This window comes from Tenrec ecaudatus, chromosome 1, assembly GCF_050624435.1.
Source record: "Tenrec ecaudatus isolate mTenEca1 chromosome 1, mTenEca1.hap1, whole genome shotgun sequence".
Taxonomy (NCBI): domain Eukaryota; kingdom Metazoa; phylum Chordata; class Mammalia; order Afrosoricida; family Tenrecidae; genus Tenrec; species Tenrec ecaudatus.
In genome coordinates this window covers 200,645,390-200,673,041 of record NC_134530.1, presented here as the reverse complement: position 1 = coordinate 200,673,041, position 27,652 = coordinate 200,645,390, and the positions used below count along the sequence as shown (strand labels likewise).

Here is a 27,652-nt window from a genome sequence, read left to right as displayed (position 1 = left end):
CCAGTGAGAGCTCTAAATGCATTTTGAGTCTTGACATAAAGTGAGTCTTCATTGAATTCTTTCTGACCAATGACTTGTCATCTAAAAAGCTTTCCCCTCAGAAAGAGGCTACTGGAAAGTGGATTGCAGCCCAGGGAATGTTCGTCTCACCCAGAGGGATTTTTCTGGGCATTCACTCAGTGCCAATGGAGGTATGAGAGCTGCACGGTTACCAGTCACACCCCAACTAAGGTGATCAGAATCCCCGAAGCAATCCTGCATACTTTTCTGATCTATAGGAGTGTATGTAAGCCAGCCAGGGTTCCTCTCCTATTTCATGACTGCAGAATGAATGGCGATCAATTGATCTGCCACAAATGATGATTTTGTGATCACTCCTTTCGTTGTCCATATTCATTATAACTAGCCACATGGCTGCGAATCCTTTGGCCATCTCCATGGCCTTAGGCACATGGTCTCCCTTATCCTGATGACTTGCGTGTCTTTCTTGTCCCGTTTAAGACAGAATCCACTCTGGCAGTGAGTTTGGTTTGGTTCATTTCAAATGCAAAATACATTTGAGTTTAGGGTATTTATCCCCATATAATACTCAAAACAAACAAACAAAAAACTGTCACTGGCATTAAGTTAGTGCTGATAGAACAGAACAGAACTTCTGTAATCTTCACAGGAATAGAAAGCTTTGTCTTTTCCCCAAAGAGTGGTAGGTGGTTTGGAACTGATCACGAGGTTAGCAAGCATCCCAGGGGTAACCACTTTGCCTGCCCTCAGGGCACCCCCATGGAGCACCAGTGAAGCTGAAAAGGGACATTAGCTCTGCCCAGACTGTCATTCTAGATACAGGGCCTGAGAGATCTCTGTATTTATATGTTTAAACACATATATAAAGATAATCAATGAAATGAGAAACAAAAAGGAAAGAAAGGAGAAAAAGAAGGGCGCCCCCAGAGGAATGCAGAAAAAGGAGGTCAGAACAATAGCAATTCCCCAAGTGAGGCTCCTTCATCCTCCTCACAGTCCTCGAGGTAGTGCCCCTCGCAGGGACCCCAGGTGGGTCTGGGACTGTAACGGGTTATGGGAGTAGAAAGCCCAGTCTTTCTCCCAAGTAAGGGAATGCATATAGAAAATGTAGACTACGAATGCAGAGTAGTTAAAATGAATAAACTAAATCTACATGTATAAAAATAGATAACATTTGGCATCATAAAGCCAATAGTTGAAAGATAATATTTGTTACAACATGCAAATTGAAAACAGGCTCGCAAAGCAAACATTAAAAATACAGAAAACAAAACTCAATCTATTTAAGTATGTTCGTACACAAAACACACCAACTTTGTGATTGCGTTTGCCCCTGCGCTCAGGAGAAAGACGAGGCAGTCGACCCCCATAAAGACTGGCACTCTCAGAAACCCAAAGGACCAATTCACTGCCCCAGAGGCTCTCTGTGTGTCTGAAGCAACTAGTTGACAGTGGGTTTTGCTCCTGAGAAAAAAGGAAAGGGCAGTGAGCGTGGAGGGAGGCAACCAAGGAACTTTGAGTTTGTGCTATTTGTTTCTTTTATTCAAATGTATTCAAAGCCATTATTTTTGCCCCCCAAAATTCATTAAAGTCATTCTTTTTTTTTCTTTACCAGTGGAGAAACTAGAGTAGCATGAATTTATAGTTTTGTAAATAGTCATACGCTTCAGTAACTCTAATAGGCAATAGCTAGTGGGTATAATTCTTATTCCGCTGTAATGTTGGCATGATGCTGGGATGAAATCGTCATCACTACCATTCATTGAGAACTAGAGGGTGGTGATGTGATATACATGGTGTGTAATTCTTTCAGGTATGCATTATCCCTGTTTTATAGACAGGAAATTTGAAGTTGAGAGAGAACTCCCTGAAATAATTGCCAAAAGTTTCAGGCAAGCTTTCTGTAATGGAGATAATTTTAAACTCATAACTCCCTGGCAACAAAGGTTGTGCTCTCAGACTGCATTATAATTTCCTTGCCACTTGACCTGTCAAATTCTCAATGGCTCTTGATTTGTAGAAGGAGTTTGTAAGGCAGACATTTATAAACCCACCTAATAAAAGTCAAATCCTAGACATAGAGTGCACATTATGTTTTATTGCTCTCACAGGATTACTGGAATTTTAGGTGTGCTACATACATTGTACTAAAAATATTTACTTACAAATCGGTTTCATTTTAATCAATACTTAAAAATATGCCACAAAGCCCTGAAGAACCCCCCAAACAGACTTCAGGCTAGGAGGGGCAGCTCCCAGAATTCCCCATGGACTAGTGGGGAGATAGTCATAAAGGTTAGCAGACAAACCTGGAATTATGTATGTTTTTTTTCCTTTTTGACTGTTTTCAATCTTTTGTTTTCTTTTTGTTTGGTCTTTGTTATTGTTGATTTGCCTGCTTATATAAGATATAAATGAGAAGCAAGCTCTAGGAGAAAGCAATGGGACCTATGGCCCCAGAGGGACTTGGTGGGAGAAGAAGGTCGGGGATGGAAGTGGTGAGCAAACAACTCCATAGACAGGGGCACAACCAGGGAATTAAAATCAACACGGAGGAGGACCTAGATATCCTGAGTTGTTGGAGCAGCAGCAATCTAGCTGAGAGGAAGTACTGAGAGGCAGAATTAGGGAGAGCATGTTGGTGGGGCAGGAGGAAGAAAAAGGAAACAGAGGAAAGATCTAGGAAACAAAGTTATGGATACAGTTATAAGCGTAGGTGTGTACATATGTAAATACATTAATTCATAAAATAGAGGTATTGGCCTAGTACATATAGTTAAATGGCAATACACTGAGCTAATGAATGGACTTCAGGTCTCTGCTCAAGCCCTCCCTCAATGCAAGGACACTTTGTTCTATCAAACTGGCATTCTGTGATGGTCACTCTCCTGGCACAATCACTGAAGGCAAAATGGGTACATAAGCAAATGTGAAAAAGCAGATGATGTCCAGCTATCAAAAGATACAGTGTTTGAGGTCTTAAGGGCTTGCAGTTAAACAAACTGCCATCTCGTAGAGAAGCAACAAGCCCACGTGGAAAAAATACACTGACTTGTGCAATCATGAGGTGTTGCCAGGACCAGGTAACAGGCTTCAAAAGATCACAAACAAACAAGCAAAACATATTTTTGAGAATGAGGTGGGTCAGAGCAGAGACCCCAAAGCTAATATAGACAATGAAACATGCCCTCACAGAAGGGTCACAAGGAAAGGATGAGTAAACCAAGGCACAGTATACATCAATGAAACACAATATTCCTCCGGTTCCTTGAGGCTGCCTCACCCCTACCATTACGATCCCTCTCCGACTTTTCACTGCAAGCTAGACCGGAGCCTGTGCACAGGTACAGATAAGAGATAAGAGCTCACAGTCTAGGCACAGTAATGGGAGTAGTGATACCAGAGAGGTTGGGTGAAAGTGGGGAGAAAAGGGGAGGAACCGGGAACTGATTGCAATGATCAACACATAATCACACACACACACACACACACACACACACACACACACACACACACACACACCGTGAGACCATGAGGGAAGGAGATAGTGGTCAGTGTAAGATATGAACATAGTAATAATTTATAATTTATCAGTAAAAGAGGGGCTCAATGGAAAGAAAATGCTTTGAAAAGGACAATGGCAAAATATGTACAAATATGCTTGATCAAACTGATGTATGGATTGTTATAAGAACTGTAAGCGCCCTCAATAAAATGAACTTTTAATAATATTTTTTAATGTGTACCAGTGAGAAATGCCTAAGCTGGGTGTTAGTATTTAGAATAAAATAGAATGAATTAGATAATAATTACACATACACACATTCCCTGTAGGTTCAGATGTACTTTGTTGTTGTTTTTTCAAATTTAAATGCCAATTTTGAGCTATCTGTAACCCTCATTTGGCCGTCATTTGTCCCTCAGGGCTACTGTCTCAGCATGATGCATTTGTTTCACCCTCCTACCTTGGAGAGAATGGAGAGATGAGCTGGCTCTCTCTTGCCCAGGTTATTATGGGTGGAGGTGAGCTCTTCACTTCGCAGGGCAGGGTCACCTCTTCTCCAGCAAGGACAGAGATCTCCACAGGCTTTTCCTGTGAAGGTCCCCGTTGGTCTCCAAACACCCTGGGCCTAACTAAAATAAAACATTGATGGGGATTGGATATAGTGTATTAAAAAGGAAAGCACAGCATTTATTTATAAACAAAGATACTGTATAATTCAAAATTTCAGGGCATAGCCAACATGTCCCAATATGTTTATGGTGCAAGGTAACAAAAAAAATTACAAATGTAAAAAGTTTCTTTCAGCTCTTCGCCTCAGAGTACAATGGAGGGCTCAGCTGCACCCCCCCTTTTAAGTCTGCCATCTGCAAAGTAAGCCCTCAAGGCACAGCACTAACCAAAACATAGCTGAGGTTTGGCTTCACTCGGGGTTTTAACTAACTGGTGTTACTAAAGCTGGTTGGGTGCAAGAAGCATTCTCCTTGGGAAAAACACCATAAAATTTTTCCGAAAGGCTATACAATTACCTTCCCTTAAAGCGAGAGTCCAAGTAGAGGAGATTTTGGTTGGCAGCAAGAGTGCATTCTTGTAAAAAAATATAAGCCTAGGGGAGCGGTTCACTTTAGGGGTACCGTCCTCTGGTAACATTGCTTGGAGAGGACTGTGAGTTTTGGCAATGGTTGGACCGAGGCAATGGAAAGCATGGCTCCGGGGCTCTCACCGTAGACGGTCAGCTGCACTTTCCTCTTGGCATAGCCGGCTGCGTTGGTGGCGGTGCAAACATACTCCCCACTCTCCTCGCCCTCAGGCGACACCACGTACAGGCTGCCATCAGCACCAGCAGAGAATTTTGCTCCGCTGGTGGGGATCAGCTCTCCTTTCTGCAAAGCACAAGGGAAAAGCAGGTTGTAACACAGTCAAGCAGTGACCTCACATCTGGAAGAGACAAAGACAAAAGAGGAAGAAGAAAATGCACTTTTAAACGGAGAAAACACTAGATGTCTTCAAATGTCAACTTGAAGAAAGTTATAAATGCGGAAAAATTAGATACGTCAGGTGATGTTTCTCCTTTCCAAAGTGTCTGCTTCGTTCCGGAGCCACTAAGCTGTGAGGGCGTAATAACAACGGATGGCAGAATTAGTACGGTGTGACGGCTCCTGCTGTTCAAGCTCTGTCATGAGAGCGCTCTTCATGCGCGCACGGACCTGCGCAGAGGAGAGTGCTCCGCACCGAGAGAGCAAAGTTACCTGTCTGAGGTCAGAGAGTGCCAGTGCTAGAACCGGGATGGACAAACGCTCAGCCAGGCGCCGGAACCAAACTCAACCTTTGTGCTGGACTACAGCACAAAGCCCACGGAAGAAAGGAAATTCAGTTCTGTAATTCACTAAAATGCATTTAACTGAAGCTAATGGCTAGAGACAGCATAGTCTGGATATTGACATCACCAGAATTTTGCGTCCATAATACAGTATTAAAAAAGTTACCCTTTCTATTTAATTTACAGATATTGACACGTGCTTCACAGTGAGAGATTTTTATACCTGTTGCCGTTGCGTGGATGCCAACCCACCATGAGCCTACAGGCCGAGTAGAACTACTCCATGGGATTTCTAAGACTGCAGGTCTTGGCAAAAGCAGAATGACACATCTTTTTCAGGAAGAGCTGCCGATGGCTTCAAACCGCTGACCACTCATTAGAACCTCAGTGTTCCACCACTGCCCCCTCAAAAATCCTTCAGAGATTTCTATGTAGACAAAACCAGCTAGGAGACTGAAATATTTCTAATGTAACACTAATTAATACTATGCCACACTTCATTATTAGGGAACCATTTTATGTAATGTTCTATTTTGCTGATTTAAATGAATTTTCAGAAAACGTGCCATCTTTATGGCTGATGAAAGATGGAAAAGACTTGCTCAGGAAATGAGTTCCCCCTCACTGCAAGGCTGCATGTAAGAGATGTCCGACTGCATGGGAGGCACACAGACAGTGTCAGGGATGGAACTGGGTCCCTGAAAAAGATGGTGAAGTTCTAACCACGCGTAGCTATGAAGTGCCATCGCTGTTCTTGGGTATCATCAAGTGCGTTTCAACTCACAGAGACCCAGTTCCACACAATGAAACACTGCGTCCCCCTCCTCCCCCCGGCTTTGCCTGAACCTATTATTGCAGCACTGTGTCAAGCCATCTCACTGCGGGGATTCTTTTTTTGTCACCCTGTACTATGCCAAGTATGATGTCCCTTTTCAAAAGCTGGTCCTTCCCGATAACATTTCCAAAGTATCAAAGATAGAGTCTTACTGTTCTCGCTTCTGAGAAGTATTCTAGCTGTAATTGCTATAGGAGAGATTTGTTTGTTCTTCTGGGTGCCCATGGAATATTCCATCTTCATAAACACCATAACCCACAGGTACCGAGTTCTGTTTGGTCTTTTCCCCCCTTTATTCACTACCCAGCTGTGGCACACATTTGAGTAAATTGAAAATATGGCAAGGGTCAGGCAGGCATATCTTAGCCATCAAAGTGACATCTTTGTTTCTGAACACTATCGAGGTTTAAGCAGTAGACTTGCCCACTTGTAATTTCTTCTCTGCTATTTCCATGGGCAACAGTAAAGTGAAACTTTATGAAAGTAAAATGGAATCTTTGACACGTCAGTGTTCTCTCCCTTTATTCTGGTATTCGTTCAGTCACGAGGACTCGGTTTTCTTCTAGGTGAGAGGTAACCATACTGAAGACTGCATCTGTGATCTTCATCAGTAAGTGCTTCAACCCTTCATTTTCCACAAATGAGGTTGGATCAGTCATATGCACCTCACAGTTTGGTGATGAGTCCTTCTTCCAGTCCTGTGGCTATATGCTTTCTCAGAGGATCCGGCTTCTTGGACAACGTGCTCAGTATATAGATTAAATAAGTGTGTTCAAAGGATACAACCTTCCCACACCTGTCCTGATTTTAAGCCATGCATCACTCCCTTGTTCTGTTTGAACAATTTCCATTTGTTTGGTGCACGTTTTGCATGAACATAATTAAATGTTCTAGAATCCCTGGGCCTCACAACATTACCCATCAATCATTATGATCCATATTGTTACGATGCAATGCCTTTACATAATCAATAAAACACAATAAGCATCTTCTTATTATCTTCATTCAGCCAAGGTCCAACTGATGTTAGCAAGGATATCTCCCCTTCTGCATCCCTTCGGTACACTTTGGGCCATGAGTCATAATCCACTGGAAGGTAATATGTTTGACTGGTAATGAACTGGCTTACCTAAAATAAGGTGGTCTTTTATCCTTGGTTCTTGATGGATAATCCCTGAAATTTCCTGGGTAATCAAGATGGCTTTGTTATCTAAAATCACCAGATTACATTTGAAACTTCATGCAAATGAGGGAGGGGTTGGTCAGGTTATAAAGACTTCCTCCTCAGCTCACCTCAGGAAGGGTATGAGGCATGGCTTAATAAATAATTCATATTTAAAGAAGCCTTGATCATGACTGTGTACCGGGACCCAATCATAACTAAGCAACAAAGTCCATAAAGCACTCTGGACATGGACGTTCCCTGAGTTTCCTTCCATGTTGGTGAAAGAATCTTTGCACAGAAGTGGGGCACCTTCCTGAGGTTATGGCAGCTCTACACTGAGATCCCTACCAAACTTCACCCTACATGTCTCTTCATTCGTGTCCAGTGATAAAGTGGCAGACATTCTCCACGAAGACAGCGATTTGCCATGAATACTGCGATTCATTCTGGTGAGTTCTTGATACTCCAGGGAACAGACGGTTTTTGGGGAAGTGACTGCTGTCGGCTTAGTAGGAGAGAGAGAGAGGCCGAGCAAAGGAAGGGCGCTGGTAAAGGCCCGCAGCTGTTTGGTTTCTCTGTGGAATAATCGGCGTCGTGTGCGGGACTAACTGTTAATGCACTTGGCTGCCAATGGAATGGTAGGAGGTTGACTCTGCACGGAAGCCCCTCTGAAGAATGGCACAGCGATCTGCTGCCAAAGACCAGCGGCTGCTACTCCTGGGACACACTGTTCTAGTGTGACACACATGCGATTGCCAGGAGTTGAATCTGATCTCGTGGGCATTGGGGTGGGATTCCCGTTCACGTAGGACTGAAGATGCTCAAACATTTCGGATGAGCACATAACACAAGAAAACCCAAGGTTGCCACCAAGTCAATACAGTTGCCATCAAGTCTCAGTCTTATGACACACCCTTTGGGTGTCAGCGTACAATTGTATCCTTAAGATTTCTGTGTGCTGGTTTTAGGGATATATGCTCCCGGGTCTTTATGACACAGTTTGGTAGACTCAAAGCGCCATGCTTTTGGTTAGTAGATGAGCACACTAACAATCTAGACCACCAAGGGATTTTAAAAAAACCCACTAGATGTGCTATTTACCTTGGACCAGATGATGGAAGGTTTGGGAATCCCACTTGCTTTACAGGGTAAATTTACTGGAACACCTTCAATGGTGCTGAGTATCTGCTGCCCATGCTGAATGGTTGGCAGAACTGCAAAAGCAGGCAGAGAGAGCAATCTGAGTACCCGTTCTTCCGGTTAGCCCCGTATGCTTAAAGATGAACATGTTCAGTACTTAATGTTTATCAAAACTAACAACGATGAAACCTGTTTTTGATAGAAATCTAAAGTAATTGGCTAATAAATGTGCTAAACAAAGAAGAAAATACAATAGTTGGGATCTGAAGTTTTTTAAAGATATAAACAAATAGCCAATGGTGTACAAAAAGTTGACCTTCCTAATCAAAATAACAGATGGTAGAGGAAATTAATTTTTCCTGGAAAAATGAGAAAAAATTATACCCGGAGAGTTATACAACTCACATATATCTTTGAATGGCATTACTGATTGGGCTACAATGAGTGGACTTAAATCCACCTATTGAGAAATGGGCTGTTTAACCATCACAGGTTAAGTATTTGTCAATACAATACACAAATTACTAACTAAACTAACTAACTAAACACAAATTACTAACTAAACTACTACATTAACACTTTAAAGAGGACCTATTTTTTTAAAGGGAATTTAATAAAGCTTGAAAGGTCTGGGAAATTTATATTTTAAAAATTACATATAGGATTCTTAATTATTCTTCGGTAAGAATAGCATCACTTTCATTTTCAAAAAGCAACTGAAGAATTCAGTTATGTAAATATAAATAAAGGAAAAGAAAGATTGTTGATCATTTCATTCTGGGGGGTGGGGTGCGGTGGAAATATACCAGTAGTCAGCGTGTTTGAAATGATGGTTTTGTTTAAATAAGTTCCCATTCTTGAAAATCCCAATAAATACCAGCACGTTTTCCTCCTGTCCTCCGGAAAGGTGAGGCTGATCTTCTGAGAGCTTCCTCGCTCAGAGTCTTTACCTTGAAGCTAGGTTGTTGTCATAGCTACCCTGGAGTAGAAGTTTGTCTGACTAAGACAGACCCAAGACTACAGTAAGAAAACTCCCTGGGAAAGTTTGCTTCCCACACACTCAGATTTTACTATGACTGGCTGAAATCTTTAGATAATTTATTCTTAAAGAGTTGGCAGCATATTTCAAGTCCTAAATAAGAAATGCCAGGCTACTCTCTAATGCAAGTCATTTAATTTCTAGAATCATAAAGCAGTCAACTTTAACTATGTTGTCAATTTGGGGGAGCACTGAATAAGCCATTTTCATAAATGCAAAATGAATTTGACAGTTATGAAGAAAAATGACAAATTCAAGCAATAGTTGGACAATAAGACATTTAGGTATGGTAAAACACTTTCTTCCAAGATAGTCAATCTATATGCATCAAAATTACAATTAAACTCTTTTGTCATTTTCAATCTGTGTTCATTCTTTTGTTTTAGAACTAGTGAGAGGCTTTGATGAGCATTCTTAAAAAGAGTAGTGAAAGAATGGCAATGCTAATTAACATAAATGCACACGTCTGGAGAAATCAGGGCTTCATCACACCCAACTCAAAGACAAATACATTGGCTACAGAGCTCTTTGCTTACCAGGCATGAGCTCGTAATGTTCCACTGTAAAGAGTTCTCTAATAATGAGACCCTACATCATGAAACAGAAAGGACTCATTTTCTCTCTTGATCGCACCTTTCTCATCTTGCAGACATCACAGATAATTGTCATTTTTTAACCTATATACATAATTTAGGTTCAGAATATCTTCTTGACACGATATTCCAGGCATGTGCTATACATCAAATGGAAGATGCATGGTGGGGTGGTGGGGGTAAGGGAGAAGGATTCTAAAACCAATCCTTAAGCATGTGTTTGGAAATCCAGGAACTGGGCCTCTTTAAAATTACTTAGCCGTATTTAGTATCCAGAGCTGACATTGACTCCTTTATAACTAATTTGCTGTTAGTTTGGTATTTTATCAGAATATTATTTCTTCAAGAACATCCCAAGAGATTTGGTGAATACCCAGCACGTGGCTAAAAGCAAAAGGGTTTGTTTAAAAGGAAAAGTCGATATGAAAGCGGCAGATGATCTTCATCCATTACAGTTTCTAACCAACAAAACAAAATTTTTGAAAGCTACTGGATGAAGTGATTGTCCACATGCCAAAGAAAGATCAAATTAACTACTAAAAAAGGAATGTTCCATGCTGCTTTACTTCTGCAAGATATCCAGTCCTGTACCCAAAATCATTCTAAACACTACATATTTAAAAAAGAATGTTATCAATTCCTTGAGGGAAATACCCCCCAAAATCATGACAATTTCTTAAACTATGAAATTATCACTTATTCTGGAGATGTGTAAAGTTGGTAGCTGGTAGTCTCAAATGGGAAAAGAATGCTTCTGGATTTTCTTACTTGTGACCTTTCCTTAAACCTGCCAGAAGATTGCTTGGTGCACATGAGGTGACTTTCAGAAGCGTTTACATCCCTACTAGATGAAACACAAAGGAGTCATTAATAAGGACATGCTCCTTGGCACAATCCAAGAGGAAATAGCAACTTGGGGTGGCTCAAAACAATAAGTCCCAACTTGCCAGAAATTAAAATGTATTTTTAAACGTAATTGTCCAAGGGTGGGGTTCATTTGATCAATTAAGAAACCACTTCTAGAAGTCCTGGGCTAACCTTAGCTGGTGACTCCTAGGATTGTCTTTCCATGTTCACATAAAAGAACAATCTGGAAACAGCATTCCCAGTATCAACAATATAAACATTGCTCAAGAATAGAGCTCGTACTAAGAACGACAAGTAAAATACTTATTTCTGATCCTTACAGCAGTAGAGCTAGTTGGTTTAAATATATTAACCATACTTGACCATGGTTTGGAAACAATACAGCGGGTGAGAGTCTTACCGTGCACATCCACAGAGGTGGTTTTGTGACTGGTTCCAGCAACATTGGTGGCCACACAGGTGTATTCGCCGCCATCCTGAAGACGAACTCTTTCAATATGGAGACTCCCATCACTGCGCACAGTGATATATGGATTTTGGACCAACTTAAAAAAATAAGTCGTTTTAATTTTTTTAAATTGCCTAAACCAAATTTGGTCTCTATTTCCCCCACATGGGTTAAATGTTTATATTTTAAAGTAAGAAAATTATGAGCATAAGATGCTACTCAAAGTGGTTTTCATTGTGTTAAATCTGTGTGTACTACAAAACATGATGCCGATTGACACGTGTGTGGGAGTCGCGGGCAGAATGGAAAGGGGAAGGAGAGGCGACAGGACTCGTCCTGTGTGTCATTGGCACTCACAACCTCAGTTCCACTTTTGGTTTAGGCTGTTGGTCTGCAAGAGGGACTTACGTTCCAAAGAAGCAATCGGGTCTCTTGGCGGCTAGACAGTCATTGACCGTGAAGGTGAGAGACTGCGTCTCCACACTCCCCTCGTCACATTGCATTACATGGAGTATAGAGCAATGTCCCTCGTGTAAGACTTACACATAAAAACCTAACCGTAGGAGATTTGACATAGCGGTTGATCACCTCTACATCTGTGCCATGTATGTATAATATTAAATGATGAGATCTGAGCAATGAAATAGCACTGAACTAACTTTGAAGTGCATTTATTATTCAGTGTGATTACTAAGTTTTCCATATTTTCATTCAGATATGAAAAATTCTACATTTTCCTCTACATAGTTGACCGACCATGAATGTAAATACTTGAAGAAGTGAGTGTAAGAGTCTCAATACTTCTGGAAAATAGAAATTACTCTGAACAAGGTGCAGATTTGCTGCCAAATATACCATATTTATGGAAAATTTTCATAGAACTGTAACAATTTTTATATCCTTTCATAATCAAAAGTTAAAACACAGAAAGCCATAACAAAATAGAGATCCATATTTTAAATATGGATCTAAACTCTATAACCTTGGGGGTTAATATTAATGATGCTCATGTATAAATATGCATTTATGATAATATCAAATTTTCATAATTTCTGGGAGGCAGCAAAAAATATTGATATGCTAAGATAATTAGTTAATATAAGCTTCAGATTCAGTTGTTTAATGTATTTTACATAGAATTCAATGCAAAATTGCGGAAATCATCCAAATGATTCTCTCTCAAATTTATTGATTCCAAAATAATATGAGCTGCATTTACATGTTAACACTGAAGTAAAGAAAAATATTTTGTGAACTTATGTGATATGGTTTAATATTTTAATGTCACCAGAGTACATTTCTTCTTTCTCAAGAAAACCAGGAATGTGCATACATGCACTTAATATGTTCTTACCGTGGCTGAGTTCTTAATCCACCGCCGTTCTGGAATAGGATTCCCAGCCAATAAAATACAAGGCAAAGTAAGTTGCTGTCCTTCAATTACATTGGCCACGGAAGGGCTGATTCCAATAAGGGGAGCAACTGTATCCAAGAGAGCACAAGCACTCTCACGTCAGTCCCATCCAGAGAGAAAGCGCACATTTCACAGGTCAACACAACTACTACAGAGGCTATGGCACTTTGAGCTTTCAGGTTCAGACTTTATAAACGCTGGTGCGTATGAATTTGAAGGGAGGGGTAAGAACATCAGTGAGCAAGGAGAGTGGCAGGAAGACAAGTCACAGAGGAGGGTAAAGAGTACAGGTGCCCCAGGAGTCGGAGGAGGGAAGGCTAGAAATTCAGTGTTTTCTGGAGATGAATTCTTCAATCACTGAAAGCACCTGAGTAACTAGGTAGCATCACCAAATGGTTTTAAAATACAAATCTAAAGCCAGAACTCAATCAATAAAAACAGAACAGGAGCTACTGGAGGAGGGAAACCTAGAAAGAGTGCAGTCAAAGTTCAAGAAGACAGTGAGCTGGACCCACGTGGAAGGGCGAAGAAGCAGGGTCTTCTACTGGCTTCTAGAGAGCAAAGACCAGATTCAACTGAAATCAAAGTAAAATCCCTCACAGAGTTATCTACAAAATTTACATAGACTGATAAAGAGAGGCCCATGAGGAAATTTTTGGAAAAGTTGTGAATTAACTGTCTATGCATAACTAATTCAAAAAAGCTAGATTTTAAAATCACGCTAAGCGATATGATAATTTAAAATATGTGTTCCTGGAAGAGAAATAGAACAGAATGCTGAGCAATCCACTGAAGAATATAAGCTTATTTTGTAATCAACTATGTAACTTAATCAGTGGGAACAAAATAGATTATGCAATAAAATAGATGAAAACAAAAGTCTGACCACTTGGTAATAAAATGCACTATAAATTAATTTATTCTTTATCACACAAAATATAATTTCCTGTGGACTATACATTCTTAGTATAAATGTAAAGAAGACAACTAGAGAGGAACTCTATGACTCTAGATATATACTCTCATTTAAAGTTAATTTATCCAAATTCATCCTCATCATATCAGATGGTAAGATAGCTTGGAGCAGAAGTTCTCTAGGGTTATTTCCAATTCTACCATTTTATGCACTATGAAGTGAAGTGCTGGGCGGAAGGCTAGCCTAATAATGATGTACTTAGTTGTTCGTTTGGAGTAGCACAAATAGTAAGAGATGATAAAGTAAGTTACTGGGGGTGATGCAGACAACTTTGGATTCTAAACTTTCAATTGATCTTACCAAGTCCTGTCACAGTTATTGTTGCCTGTGATTGGATCTTTCCAAAGTGGTTTTCAGCTTCACAAATATAGGTTCCTTTATCATTTGCCCATACATCTAAAAATAAAAGACAAGTTATTCATTCACTACCATCTATGAAGCAGTAAGTACCTGTAAGCCTCATTTTTCTCTTGCAGAGTCACTGACAGGTTTGAACCACCAACTTCCCAGTTTTCAAAACAGTGAAAGGGGCACTAAAAAGTAATTGCTATAAAAAGAGGGAATTGAGGCGAATGGGAGGAAGCCGGCCGGCAGAGAGGTTGTGAGAATAGTGAGAGATGACGTGAAGGCAGGCAGCTGTAACGAGTGTATTTGTTCTGTGCGCAAAGGAACAGCTAGGGAAAGATTCGAATCAGTCAAAAGATGACAATTTTTGCAATTAATTTCAGTAAAATAAATGTAGTTTATTTTGTTTCTTTTCTGCTGAAAAAATTTCAACAGAGAACAAATAAGCCTTCCATCACGTGCCGTTTCAAATGGTCTTAGACAAAAGCGAGGATAAAGTTTGCACAGCTGTGTTAACCAAACCATGCAGCTCCCGCACGGTGCTTGGGAAACTTAGACAGTGTCCACAGGAAACACAGGTAAAAATTCTCTGGAGAAGAGAGTGCAACAAACCCCCAGGCTAACAAGCTGCACATTGCTTCTAACCAAGATGTTGTTAATCTTATCAACTCTTGGACTGATTTGTAAAGAAATACAAATACTACTGAGGAGAAAGCCTAGAGTCACTAGTTTCTTTTAGGTAATTTATCAAAAACGTCCATGAAGTCATTACCCACTGGTCGTTTAAAAAAGTATTTTCTCTCATATTTCTCATTATATTTATTTTTCTGTCTCACTTGTGCTTCCACTGGGTTGGTTCTCATTACCAACGTTACCCTGTTATGAGTCCCCGCTGATTCCCTCTGTCCCTCAACTACGCTCCCAATGAGCAGATGAATCCTTCTGAATCAGAACAGTCATGCTGCTTTTCCTGCCCATGACGATTGGGTGAGAGGGGCACTGTCTATTTCTATTTCATCCTTCTTCTCAGATTGCATATTGCTTTTATACTTGAGCAAGTAACCACATGATTTTTTATGTCTGTCATCACCACGGAGTCTACCATAAAACTGAATATTTCAATATTTTTAATTAGATGATATATTTTGCATTTGCAAGTTTAAGCAACATTTGTTGAGGTGTTATGTGCCCTTGAGTTGGTTCAGACGCGTAGTGACCATCAGTGTAATAGCATGACACATCGCCAGGTTCTGCCCTGTTTCTGCATCCTCACAATCCTTGTTGTTTTGAGCCCCTAGTGGCAGTGCCTGTATCAGTCCATCTCATTGAGGAGCCCCCTGTTTTTCATCAATCCGCTACTTTATCAAGTGTAACGTCATTTTCAAGGAACAGGTCTCTCCTGAAAGGTCCCACGCACATGAGAGGAAATCTGGTAGTAACCTGGATCTTCTTTGCTGCAACGTTGTTGGTTCTTCTGGAAGTCCAGGGTATGTCTGATGGTCTTCGCCGTAATTCAAATGCATTAGTTCTTTGCTGGTCTTCCTTATGCCTTGTCAAACTTTCACACACATATGAAGCAATTGTAAATATCATGGTCTGGGCCAGGTGCCACTTGGTTCACAAAATAAAATCTTACCTCATCAACACTTTAAAGAATTACAGTGGAGCATATTAGCCCAAAGGCAATGGATCCATCCTTTGATTTCTTGACTGCAGCTTTGGTGACTGGTGAGTGTTGATCCAAGTAAAAATGAAAATCTATGATCACTTCAATCCTTTCTCCATTTCCTACGATGTCATCTATGAACTCAGTGCAGAGGAGCAGGGCTTTCTTTACATTGAATTATAATCCATACCGAAGCCTGTAGTCTGATTTTCATCAGCCAGTGCTTCAAGTACCTTAGACTTTCAGCAACCCGGATTGCAACATCTGTGTATGGCAGGCTGTCAAAAAGCCTTCTTTGAACCCTGACACCTTGTTGCTCATTGCATAATTTAGTTTCTCAGATTATTTGCTCAGCATACACATTTAATATGCATGGTGAAAAGATAAAGCCTTTGCACATACCTTTTGAGTTAGTTTGTGCCAACTTGGCCGATAAACGCATGTGGGGTTAATTGAAGGGCGGAGGGATAAATGGCTCAGTGAGCCTCACCTTTCAAGTTCTTGGGTCTCTTGCTTTGTGATGGTCACACCAGGGTACAGCTGCCTTAGCAGTTCCCTGCTTCAGCTGGCAAGGCTGACTTCCTGCAAGACACCCCCAAGGAGAAGCCTCATCATGGACCTACCCTGGTGCAGCCCTGGGTGCTGGAGTAGTTGTGTGGAGACCCCTGCCAGCACTGAGATGCTTACACATTCACTGACTGAGCTTTCCTCCTGCAGTTGGCATCACTGTGTCTGTTTTGTGAGATGGAGGAGGACTTTGTGGACTGGTGTTGGAAATATGGGTTAATGGGTTAATGTTGGACTTGTGGGTTTGGGCAGCACTGAGTTGGGATAGTTTCTTGATGCGAATTTACCCTATATATAAAACTCTCTGTTATACATGAGTTCCTGTGGATTTGTTTCTCTAATGTACCCAGACTAATACACCTTTTTTGATTTGAAACTATCCACCCACTGCTTCTTGGTCAATGTACTGGTTTGACTTGAGTACAATTGTGTCCTGGAATTTCCATTCCACCCAATGTTACTCAATTTTTAAAATGATACACATAGTTGATTGCCTTTGCTTAGACAATGAAATACACGTAGGGGTATTTTCTGGTGCATTGTGTTTTCAGCAAAGCTCTATCTGACATCAGTCACGATATCTCTCATCCCAAGAACTCTGCTGAATTCAACTTGAACTTTTCAGCTTTAATTTCTGATGGTTCTGTGTCAATATACTGGTGCAACCATTTTTACATTATTTTCAGCAGAATTTTATACATGTGACACTGGTGATAGTATTTAATAATGTATGTATACTGTTGGTTCACATTTTTTTTGAAATGAGCACAAAGAGGGATCGCTTTCAGTGAGTTGGCCAGGTCACACCAAATTCAGGCTGCATTGAGTGAATGCCGATTCATAGCCTCCCCGTAGGACAGGATAGAACTGCCTCTGTGAGATTGTAACTATTCATGTGAGTAGAAAGCCCCATCTTTCTTCTTCAGAGAGGCTTGTAATTTCCAACTGCTGTCCATGCAATCTGTAGCTCAATATTTAACCACTATGCTACCAGGGCTCCTAGTTGGCCAGGTAGATGTCTCAAAACACGTCTTGGTATAGACGAGTGCCATCTCGCACCTCAAAAGGTTGATGAAACCTTTCAATTCGCATTCAGTGACCCCTAGAGAACAGGCTTTTTCAAACACCTCTGGGCTGGGCTGTGTAACATTACTAGTGAGCAGTTTGAAACCACCAGCCACTCTGCGGGAGAGGGGGAGCTTTCTACTCCCATAAAGTTACAATCTAGGAAACACATCAGGCAGCTCTATCTTGTCCTGTGTTATCACCTAGATGGCAATGAGTTTGATTTTTGAGGTTCAGTGCTGCTTAAACTGCTTTCTTCATATTATCAGTTCATAATCATTTACAGCATCATGAAACTGTTGATCATTGACTCCCCCCCCCTATTTTTTTTCTTTTTTCTGCAGTGTCTCTCTGTATTATTTCTATTTTCCTTTGGTGCTTTGGACATCATTCAATATTTTCCCCATAAAAGCCTTCAAGATTTGTGGTAGTTATATAATCTGTTGTCAATGTGAGAGTCTTATGAGTAAAGGGGTGAAGGCCTGCCTGTCAATCATTGTTTAGCCAATGAGGCCTCCGTGTAGGTATGGCTTCCCCCCTGAGGATTCTGGGAATTCCTGTATTTCCTTCTTAGAGGCAGTAGACACTTTCTCTCTCAGCTCACTTCCAATGAAGCACTACTGACAAGACTCATGGCGCTAGACAGATGCAGCCAGTGGTCTGAGCTGGAGGAGTCACATGGAGACCCCTGCCAGTGCTGGGATGCTTACAACGCCACGGGACTTCCCACCCACTGACCTGTGATCTTCCTGAATTCAGCATCATTGCATGCGTTTCGTGAGTCTGAAGAGGACTTTATAGATTGGTATCGGACATGAGGGCTAATATGGGACTTATGCACTTATTCTGGACTGGGTTGGGATGTTTTCTCAATATTCAATTGTTCTTATACATAAAGCTGTTTCTCATACACATATGTATGTCTATAGATTTGTTTCTCTAGTCTACCCAGACTACCACAATCTTTCAATTTGAGGCTTGAATTTTTTCTTCATTATTTATTTCACTTTGCGATATGCTGATCATATTCATCCTTTGTACATTTTATTGTAACACTTTACTTTGTAGCCTTGAATGGTCCTTGGAAATTTTCTGTCTGTTCTTTTGCTGATTTACTTATTTATTATAACAGGAGAAGTTTTATATTTCAGATTAACTTTGTATTCCACAGTTAAACTACAATTCAACACATATACACCCCCAATAAGAGAATCCCTCCCCCACTGCTTGACTGCTCACTCCCTCCTGTGGATCATCATTTTCCAGTTTCTCTACATAAAAGCAAGTTTCTGAGTCTCTTCTGAGGTCCACTTTGGTCTATCCTGTCTTTTTGATCACGTCTTGTTTTTTCATGTGTGATGTTCTGTTCTCATCCCACAACTGGACTGGTCATCGGTCATTAATGTTCAAGGCATCAAACCTGGCCTTGAGGTGTTCCCTCAATTCACCTTGGATGTACTCAAAGTCATTTTCTGGCTTTGGTAGACTTATTCTAATTTTCTTCAGATTTAACCTGAACGTAACCCAAACTTATGTATGAGTCTGTTCTGAATTCAACCTCTGGCTTTATCTGATGACACCAAGCTTCTTTATAGTTTCTTCTCACAGATGTAGTCAATTTGATTCCTGTGTATTTCACCCGCTGATGGCCATGTGCATAATTCCTTCTTATGTTGTTGAAAAACGTATTTGCAGAGAAGTGTTGCAAAATTCTATCATGCAATGTCCAGCTTCCCTGGTATCACTGATGTCATATTGTTCAATTACTGATCCTTTCTTTTTGTTTCACGCTTTCATAGTCCAATGCCCAATCGTTATCAGTGCATCTTGATGACATCTTTGATTTCAGACTGAAGAAGTTGGTAGAATTCTTCAGTTTTCATCTCTAGCTTCTGTGGTCAGTGCACAAATTTGAGTATTAGTTATATTAATGAGACCTGTAGGCCTGTAGATATTATCATGGAGACAGCATTATATTTTATTTCAAGATAGTCTTGGAATGTTCGTGTTGACAATGAACAGGCCACCATTTCTCTTGAAATCGTCATTCCCGGCAGTGTATGTTGAGGCTGCAACTGACAACTCAAAATGACCAACACCAATCCTCTTTAGCTCACTCAAGGTGAGCATAGTGATGTCTACGTGTTTGCGTCATTTAATTTTTGATGACTTGCACGTTTCCAAGAGTAATACTTTGTGAAGCTGTTTCGAGTCATGCCCCACAAGCAAACGATGGTCCTGAAAGCTCTACTTCACCCACGGCATGAAGGGTGCCTCCACCTTCAGGAGGCAGCTCTTCTCCTTCCTCCTGGGGGGGCTTCCAACCCAAGGGGCCCAACTCTTGAAGTTATACCTTACAATGTTTCACCGACATTCACAACACTTTCAGTGGCTAACTGTTCGCATGTGTCTTCCTATTCTGTTCCTAACCTGGAAGCTCCACGGAACCCTGCTATCATGAGTGCCCCTGCTGCTCGCTGAACTACAGGTACCATGGCTTTCAGCCACCACAGCAGCACAAGCTCGCGGATGAGTGCGGGCTAAACAGCTAGTGGCTATTCCGTATTGTTATCTAACATCACAGTCACTTTTTGGAGACTTTGTACAAAATACCCTAAAGATCCAATAACCTTTAATAATCAAGTAGCCACCTAACCATTTCTCCTCCTTTGATGTCACAATCCCCAAATGCTTAACATGATTTGAAATAATACAAAGTGGTTTCAATTGTATAATTACTTAACAGTCTATAGGTGAAAATTTTAAGGTACTTAATATTTGACTTATTTTTGGCATTTCTTGGTTCAAATGGATACACCTTTTTTCAAGGAGCCTTAATGAATATTGCTTGCCAAAAATAGTTCACTAAAATTAACTGACTACTAGTAACAACTTTTCTTTTTAGTTGCTCTATAAAGTCAATAAAATATGTGATTTATCCATCAAGAGGCCAAGTTGTCGCTATTAGAAAAGAGCCATGAGGACTGAAACAATCTTGTGTTCGAAGTCTTCATGACAAACCAATGTTTGAATGTATAGAACCCATATGTTTGAGTGTATAGAACCCATCTAGGTGATTTCAAAATGCAAAGTTTAGTACTCTTTTAACGTCAAGTAGAAGAAGCACAAAATATGCAGGCAAGATTAACTCACTATTTTCAATGTAGCAATACCTCTGCATGCAACATTATAAATGTACGATTCACACATGTATTTTCATAAAATATATATCCTTTAACTCACTTAAAATAAAGAGGGCTCCCGTTCTCAGTTGACTGATAGAACTAACTGAAAAGGCTCCTGAGAAAAGAGGCATGCTATCTAATCTTCGCCATTTGATCCTTGGTTCTGGAAATCCCTGAACGGAGCAAGGCAATGTCACATTAGAGCCGATGTCTACAGACACATCAGTAGGTTCTTGTATGAAAACTGGAGGTGCTGGAAGATATCGAAAAACATAAAAAATTAAAGCATTGATACAGTGTATCATTGATACACATTAATGATAAGCTTGATTATTAAGCAATTGACACATTACACTTGAATCATATCATTGTTTCTATAATGTTATTAATTTATACTTTTATAACTTCTCTGATATAGAACTACAGTTTCATATTTGTCCTATAGATAAAAAGGAGGCACAAGATGTAAAATGATTTCCCTAAGATGATATGTGATGGGAAGAGTGAGAATGTCATACAAGACTATGTCAGTCAAAGCGGATCTTTCCTTTTAAAGGTGTGTTTTCCACTTTAGTTGGTGAGGTGCTTCTCAAATGTGAAGGTTTTCTGATCGAGAAGAAGGTCTTGGAAGAGAATATTTCCACACTTTCTAAAGTCAATCCCTTCAACTGAATCTTTTTTTTTTAAGGCACAGAGTGAATACTTATTTATCACAGAGGTTCACCTTAAACTTATTTCGTAAATACTGGAAATGCAGTTAGACAAGTGCAGAGATTTGCTCAAAGTCTAAACTTGAGCCGTTTCTCCCTAGGTGGCGCCAGGAGGGGAGAAAACATTGTAGTGTTCTAAAAGCCTACCTTCAAGTTCACACATCTTTTGGAGGATGAGTAAGCCTCCAAGGGAGGGGAAAGCAGTAAGGCTTTCCATGTGCGTCAAGGAACAATAAGGGCAACAGTGTGGCTAACAAAACAAAGCAAACAGCACCTGCGTCCTATGTTATGGATTAAATGGACATTTGAAAAAAGGAAAAATCTAGGGTTTCCAATCTCTTTATCTTTCTGTCTACTCCTAAGCTTTTTTGAGACCCACCCACCTTCAGGACAAACCATGGCAGTATGTGCCAATCATTTCTAAAGGCCTGGGTTCCTGCTTCCAAGTTTTTGTTACAGTTTATTTACAGGCTGAGGAGGCATAAAGGGGACTGGGGTTCTTGGGTGATGCCGGCTTCTTAGTAGGGAAGAAGGTCTCCTATTTCAGCACGCCTGTCAACAGAGGCTCAGGTGAGAGGACAGGTAGCCCTGCCGGGGGGGAGGGGGTGGAGCATGGAGGGAAACCCTGGGGCTTGTAGGACCTTGCCTCCCGTGGATTCATCCCCACCTCCAAATCAGCCCCAAAGAGGGCAGTTCCCCCATAAGAACCCCAAAAAGAGACTGCAGGGAAGAAAGAGAATGTAGTGAAGCCAGGACCAGTCAAAAGGAAGGGAGAGCAGACAGAGGAGGAGCACAAAGGAACTCAGAGCCGCAGCATCTGACCATCAGCAACCCAAACCTAGCCAGCAGTCCACAGTCCCCAACACTCTCTTCACAGGCCTGGTGGATGCTCGGGAGGCGGGCTGTGGGCGCAGGTCTGGCCCACTCAGTGACAAAGGCTTCACACTTGGTCACTGATGGAATCTGCTGGAAGGTCAAGTTCCTGTGTGCCCTGGGGCGAGGCATCCTCCCATCGTCTCCCTAGATGGGCTGCACCAGTCCTGCAACGCTGGTTGCTTCCTGGCCCCTGGAAGAGTATGCAGTGACTGATCCTGAGCAGAACTTTGGCTTCAGCCTTGAGGATGCCCTGAGCCGGGCCTGCAAGCAAAGGCTTCTGGAGGGCTATGATATGTATGTGCCCCTGGAGTTCAACTGGATCTTTAAAATGAGCTTTAGTAGAGTTCATTATTCAACAGATCACTACAGAGCATGCTTACAGTGCTGGATCCCGAATTCTGCCAGTGTTCGAATCAAGAACAGGAAGTGACAGAATGCAGGATGGGTGAAATGGAGACTGCTCAGGGCTTTATATCTTAACAAAGTTAAGAGAGGACTCAGACATTAGAAAATTGTAGCCTCCAAAGTTATGCATGGCCACATAATTCAGACAGTCCTGAGCGCAAGAGGAGTTAGACTAGAAGGGCAATGGAAACAGGGAGGAGGCCGTCAGCAAAACTGGGCAGGTGGGGCTATCAACATGCCCCAGAAAACTGGCTCGTTATGATGATGAGGCATTTTTCCAGGGAAATCTGAGTGCACGGGATACTGTGGGGGGCAATGGATGCAACTGGATCTAAGACTCATAAGAACAATTAGCCAAAGTGGTCTCCTTCGTAAGGTCAAAGATAATTGATACATATTATTTAGAAATTAAAATGACACCTATATTTTACTAGTCCATGAAGTGTGAATTATGAATGATCTCATTCAATCTTCACAATGTCCCTGTGAGACAGGCATCATCACTACTATTCCAATTTCCCAGGTGGAAAAACAATAGTACAGATAAATTACTTGGTAACTGTCACATGGATTTGAGCAGTCAGACTAGGATTCAAACACGATCAAATGACTCCGGAGCTCTAGTTCCTTGCCATTTTGTCAGTTTCCCCTTTTTTAAAATCGGTTCTTACAATGATCACTGTCGTTCTCTTTTGAAGGCTAACAAAAATGGCATGACGTTCATGTCTTTCAATGTTATGGGAATTCTGGGGCCAACATGTCCGTTACTTTGAGAATAGTGTTGAGTTTCATAAGCTTTTGAACCTGGGCTCAAGACCTTCCCCTGCTTTCCCCACCTCCTCTCCCACGGTTTTCCTGCACGAATTCTAGCCGCTAACTGATCAGAACTCCTCTAGCCTCCTCAAATGAGGGCCGCCTTTTTCATTATAAGGATGCCTAGCTCTTTCACTCCATTCAAATGCAAGCTCTCAAGAGACCTCTGATCATGGACATTTAAAATTCTTTCAATCCAGTTCACCAGGACACTCCTTCATGATGCTTTCTCCTTCCACCCCAGAGGACCACTGTTCCTTCTATCTGGACTTTCAGGGAGCACATCCTATGCCATGCTCACGACAGTCATCGCACTCGGTTTTTAAAACAGAGCATGCCTAGTCCTCCTAATAAACTAAAAGTTTCTAAACAATTGATATTTACAGTTACATTTTATCCCCACTGGCAACTAACACAGGGCTCTCTGCATTAACAGTGGTTACTGGACATTTGTAAGTGAATTTTTAATCAATCCTTAAAGCACATCAACAATAATTCAATGCGAGTGTATGTGTGTGCAATGACAACCTTGGCTTATGTTGTGTCCAGAAGACTCAATTAACATGAGAGAAGCCATCCCTGAGGAAGATGCTTAGCAAAGAGCCAGCAGAAGAACAACACAGGAAATATGTGAAAGGCCACCAATTAGTGAATGTACATACTAGGACCAGAAAACAAGCCAAACAAGAGTAGCAGGAACTGGGCAAGCAGCCAAGAGAGCACAAATAAGACATCAATGACAACTAAACCTAAATTATGAAGCAATTCATAACCCAGGCCAAGAGATCTTTTAAAACTTCCTATTCCTGAATGTGGCCAAATTGAACTCCAAATGAGTAACATTGGGTAGACGGTAAACAGATTAATGAGCAGAAGACCTGGGCAGCAGTCAGTAAGTGTAGGCCAACACTTAATACTGGCAGACAGCAGTGTCGGACAACACAGGACTGCTAGTCATTATAAATATCTAGTGCATACATAGCAAATTCCCAGATATTAACTATTATGAGCCATAAAAATTATATGATTAATTTATTAGATCTTAGTCCTGCAATTTAATGAATCTATTTTCAATCTCTTCTTTTTGGATTCTGCATAAGTTGTAGTCTATTCAGACCAGTTTCTGGAGAAGGATGCCACGCTTGGTCAAGTCGAAGGTCAGTGAAAAAGAGGAAGGCCCTCAGGGCTACAGCGATCTGCTCAAACGTGACAAGAACCGTGAGCATGGCACAGGGCTGGGCAGTGATCCATTCCATTGTACACAGGATCGCTGTGAGTCAGAGCGGACTTGATGGCACCAAACTACAGCAACAACATTGAGATCCTGTGGAATCCTCTGTGATCCCCTACGTTTTTGTATGCAAGCACCTGAGAATTGTGCAGAGTCAGGACTTGGAGGCAACTTATTGGCAGATACAGTGGCATAGACTGACCATCTTGCTGTGAAACCTACTCCAAAATTATTCCAAGTCCTTTGGTGATAATTAGATATACCTACGATGTATGGCAGGCTTCACATTACATTAATCAAACAGGGATGTTCTTTCCTACAAAATGCACAACCACAGACTAAGACTCAGTCTCCGTGTGGTGTAGAACACTACAGATAAAAACACTGCCAGGCCAACTTTCTGTTTGATGTCACCAATCTTATTTCTTTCCCAATGAATTCACAATTGCGTTCTGGGAGATTCTGCCCTGAATCTCTTAAAAAAGGATAAAAATCATGGGTAGCTTTCCCTGCTGACCTGAAATGCCCATATCTTAAAGCCACGAAAATGAGAAATATGACAAAGGAAACTTACTATAAGAAGCAAACATTCCAGAATAATATTAAACATGATTCTATTATTAGTTTTTGCTTGAGTATTGTGAATGTGCAGTAATAGGACCATAAAAACATCTTAAAGTCCAAATGGCTCCGTGATATGGATAAAAATATGGCTTTTTTCTGAAGTCACACGATACCTAAATTTATGCCCACAAGATTTGGAACTCCTGTGAATAATTTTATGCACTACTAACAGTTTAATAGTTAATGTGTTCCAAATCCTTTTTTAAAAGCAAGGTAGAGAAGTGACTTTCAAAGTGAAAGATAAATGCTTAATATTAAATATTAGTTTACTAGAATAGAGAGATTCAGATGTAAAAATTACAGCTATACAAGAGAACTTAAAAAAGTTCATGTAAAAATGAAATAAAAAATAATGGAATTTTTTAAGCTCTCTTGTAGAATTTTATCCATCTACATATTTATATATGTTTATATATCTATATGCATGATATAAATGTCTTTCTATATCATTTTTCAAAATTCAAAAAATCACAATGGCCAATTCGTTTCTGAAGTTAATAGTCATCTATTTGACATATTGCATGAATTGGGTTCAGTGGAAAAAGAGAGACCACACGTATGTTGAGAGCCCACCAAGTTGCAAGTTTCAAGCACCTCATCTCATATTTAAAGCCACTCTGTGAAGTAGGTACATTTTATATAGTTATTGTATAGATAAAAAACAGTTGGGCATAAAAGCTACACAGACAATGATGATTAGAGCTAGGATTAAACAAACAAACAAACAAGCAAACAAAAACCTCTCTTTCTCCAGAGTCCAGTCTCTTAAGCATTTTGTAAATTTTTGTTGATATGTGTGCTTTTCAACCCAATAATGAAACCCGCACCATCAGCATGATCGTGAACGTCTATATCTTCGTGGTTGCATCCTCTGTCTTTGAGAATGGCTCGCAACAGATTCATGTGAACAGCGAGGGTCTCAGCCACCTCGGGTGAAGATGAGTCGGATTCCGATAATGAAAAATGAAACAGAAACGATGCTGACGTTAGTATTAAGCTATCTGGCAACTGTTACCAGCGATCAAGGGCACAGTAAGCAAACGTTAGATTTAGTATGTTAACTCCACCAGCGATCAAGGGTACAGTAAGCAAACGTTAGATTTAGTATGTTAACTCCACCAGGGTGATGACTGGAGAAGAGTTACGGACACCATTGTTTTCGATAGGGTCAGAGAGAGTAATGATCTTGAATTGAGATGGAAGATAAAAGGAAGTTCAGTTCAGTTCAAGGAAGGAAGAATAAATATAAAACATTGGTTGGAATGCTCCCCCATCCAAGGAAAGTCACCCAGCACAGGCTCCTCCAACCCATACATGGTGTACCTCTGGGCAGAACAGAGAACCTGGAAAGTCCAGAACCCAAACAGATGACCAGGAAGACAGTGAGTAAGCAAAGAAAAATGTGTAAGATTGATGGATTTTAAACAAACAGGGGGAGCTGAAAGGGACATTCCAGTTTTGCTGGGAATGATTCCTGGGGCCGCTCGCCTCTTTCCTCTGCTCTATGTACAATTCTAAAGAATGCTGGAGAAATAGAAAGTCTATGTGCGAGAAAGAGGGAGAAGCAAAACCAGAAACCTTGAGAACTGAACCACTGTGGTTGGGCTTTGACTTGAAAACGAGTTGTGTAAGGATTGGTATCGCTCCTCCTCATTTAATCCTGACATTTACAGCCTGCTGGTAGATCCAGAAATATCCTCTACTTAGAGCTCCCAATTTTGTTTCCAAAGCACTTCTCTTAATAACCGCAGAGTTTCGTCATGGTTCGAAGACATCTTACTGTGCCCTCAACAGAGTCTACAGCGGTCCTTGTGGCCATTCCCTGCTTTGCTGATTCTCCCCGCAGGGCAGAATCTCCCAGAACGCAGAATGTTCACCAGATGGCCCCAGAGCAGAGGGATCATAAAAGATCCCAGGAAGAACACATGAAGTTGACATAAAACAAACCCTCAAACTTACAGTGCCATGGCGTTCATGTAAAGAATTAATAGAATACAAAAGTTATTTGTTACTTTCCTTTTAAAAAATGCATTTTCGTTATAGTGTCTTACTTTCATATTAAAAAAACCAACTTCAGCATTAAAAAATGTTATTGCTGTTGTTAGTTGCTATTGAATCGGCTCAGACTCACAGTGATCCCATAAACATAAACAAAAATACAATGTAATGAAATGTCACATTTTATAAGCTTTAAGTGATACAAATGTTTGACTGATCTGTTTATATTAAGTTGCCAGCTTGTTGCTTATACTGAGTTGTTTTCTTTTATATTTCACCACATGGTGAAGAAAGCTTTTGTTGTTTCTTTCCCAAAGAGACCAGAGATTGTCGCACAAAGGAGGGAAG

The 27,652-nt window shown here is 40.8% G+C and overlaps 1 protein-coding gene across 2 annotated transcripts in view; it reads right to left on the bottom strand.

Annotated features, from left to right (window-relative positions):
- Positions 1-27,652, bottom strand: part of HMCN1 (hemicentin 1) — a 544,205-nt gene that overhangs the window by 236,491 nt on the left and 280,062 nt on the right. For both annotated transcript variants that reach the window (XM_075528409.1, XM_075528416.1), the window contains exons 16-22: positions 20,706-20,900; positions 14,120-14,215; positions 12,784-12,911; positions 11,382-11,526; positions 8,444-8,556; positions 4,746-4,905; positions 3,987-4,155 (exon numbers count right to left, since the gene is read on the bottom strand). In XM_075528409.1, coding sequence (XP_075384524.1) covers positions 3,987-4,155; positions 4,746-4,905; positions 8,444-8,556; positions 11,382-11,526; positions 12,784-12,911; positions 14,120-14,215; positions 20,706-20,900 — 1,006 coding nt within the window. The remainder of the gene's footprint in view (positions 1-3,986; positions 4,156-4,745; positions 4,906-8,443; positions 8,557-11,381; positions 11,527-12,783; positions 12,912-14,119; positions 14,216-20,705; positions 20,901-27,652) is intronic.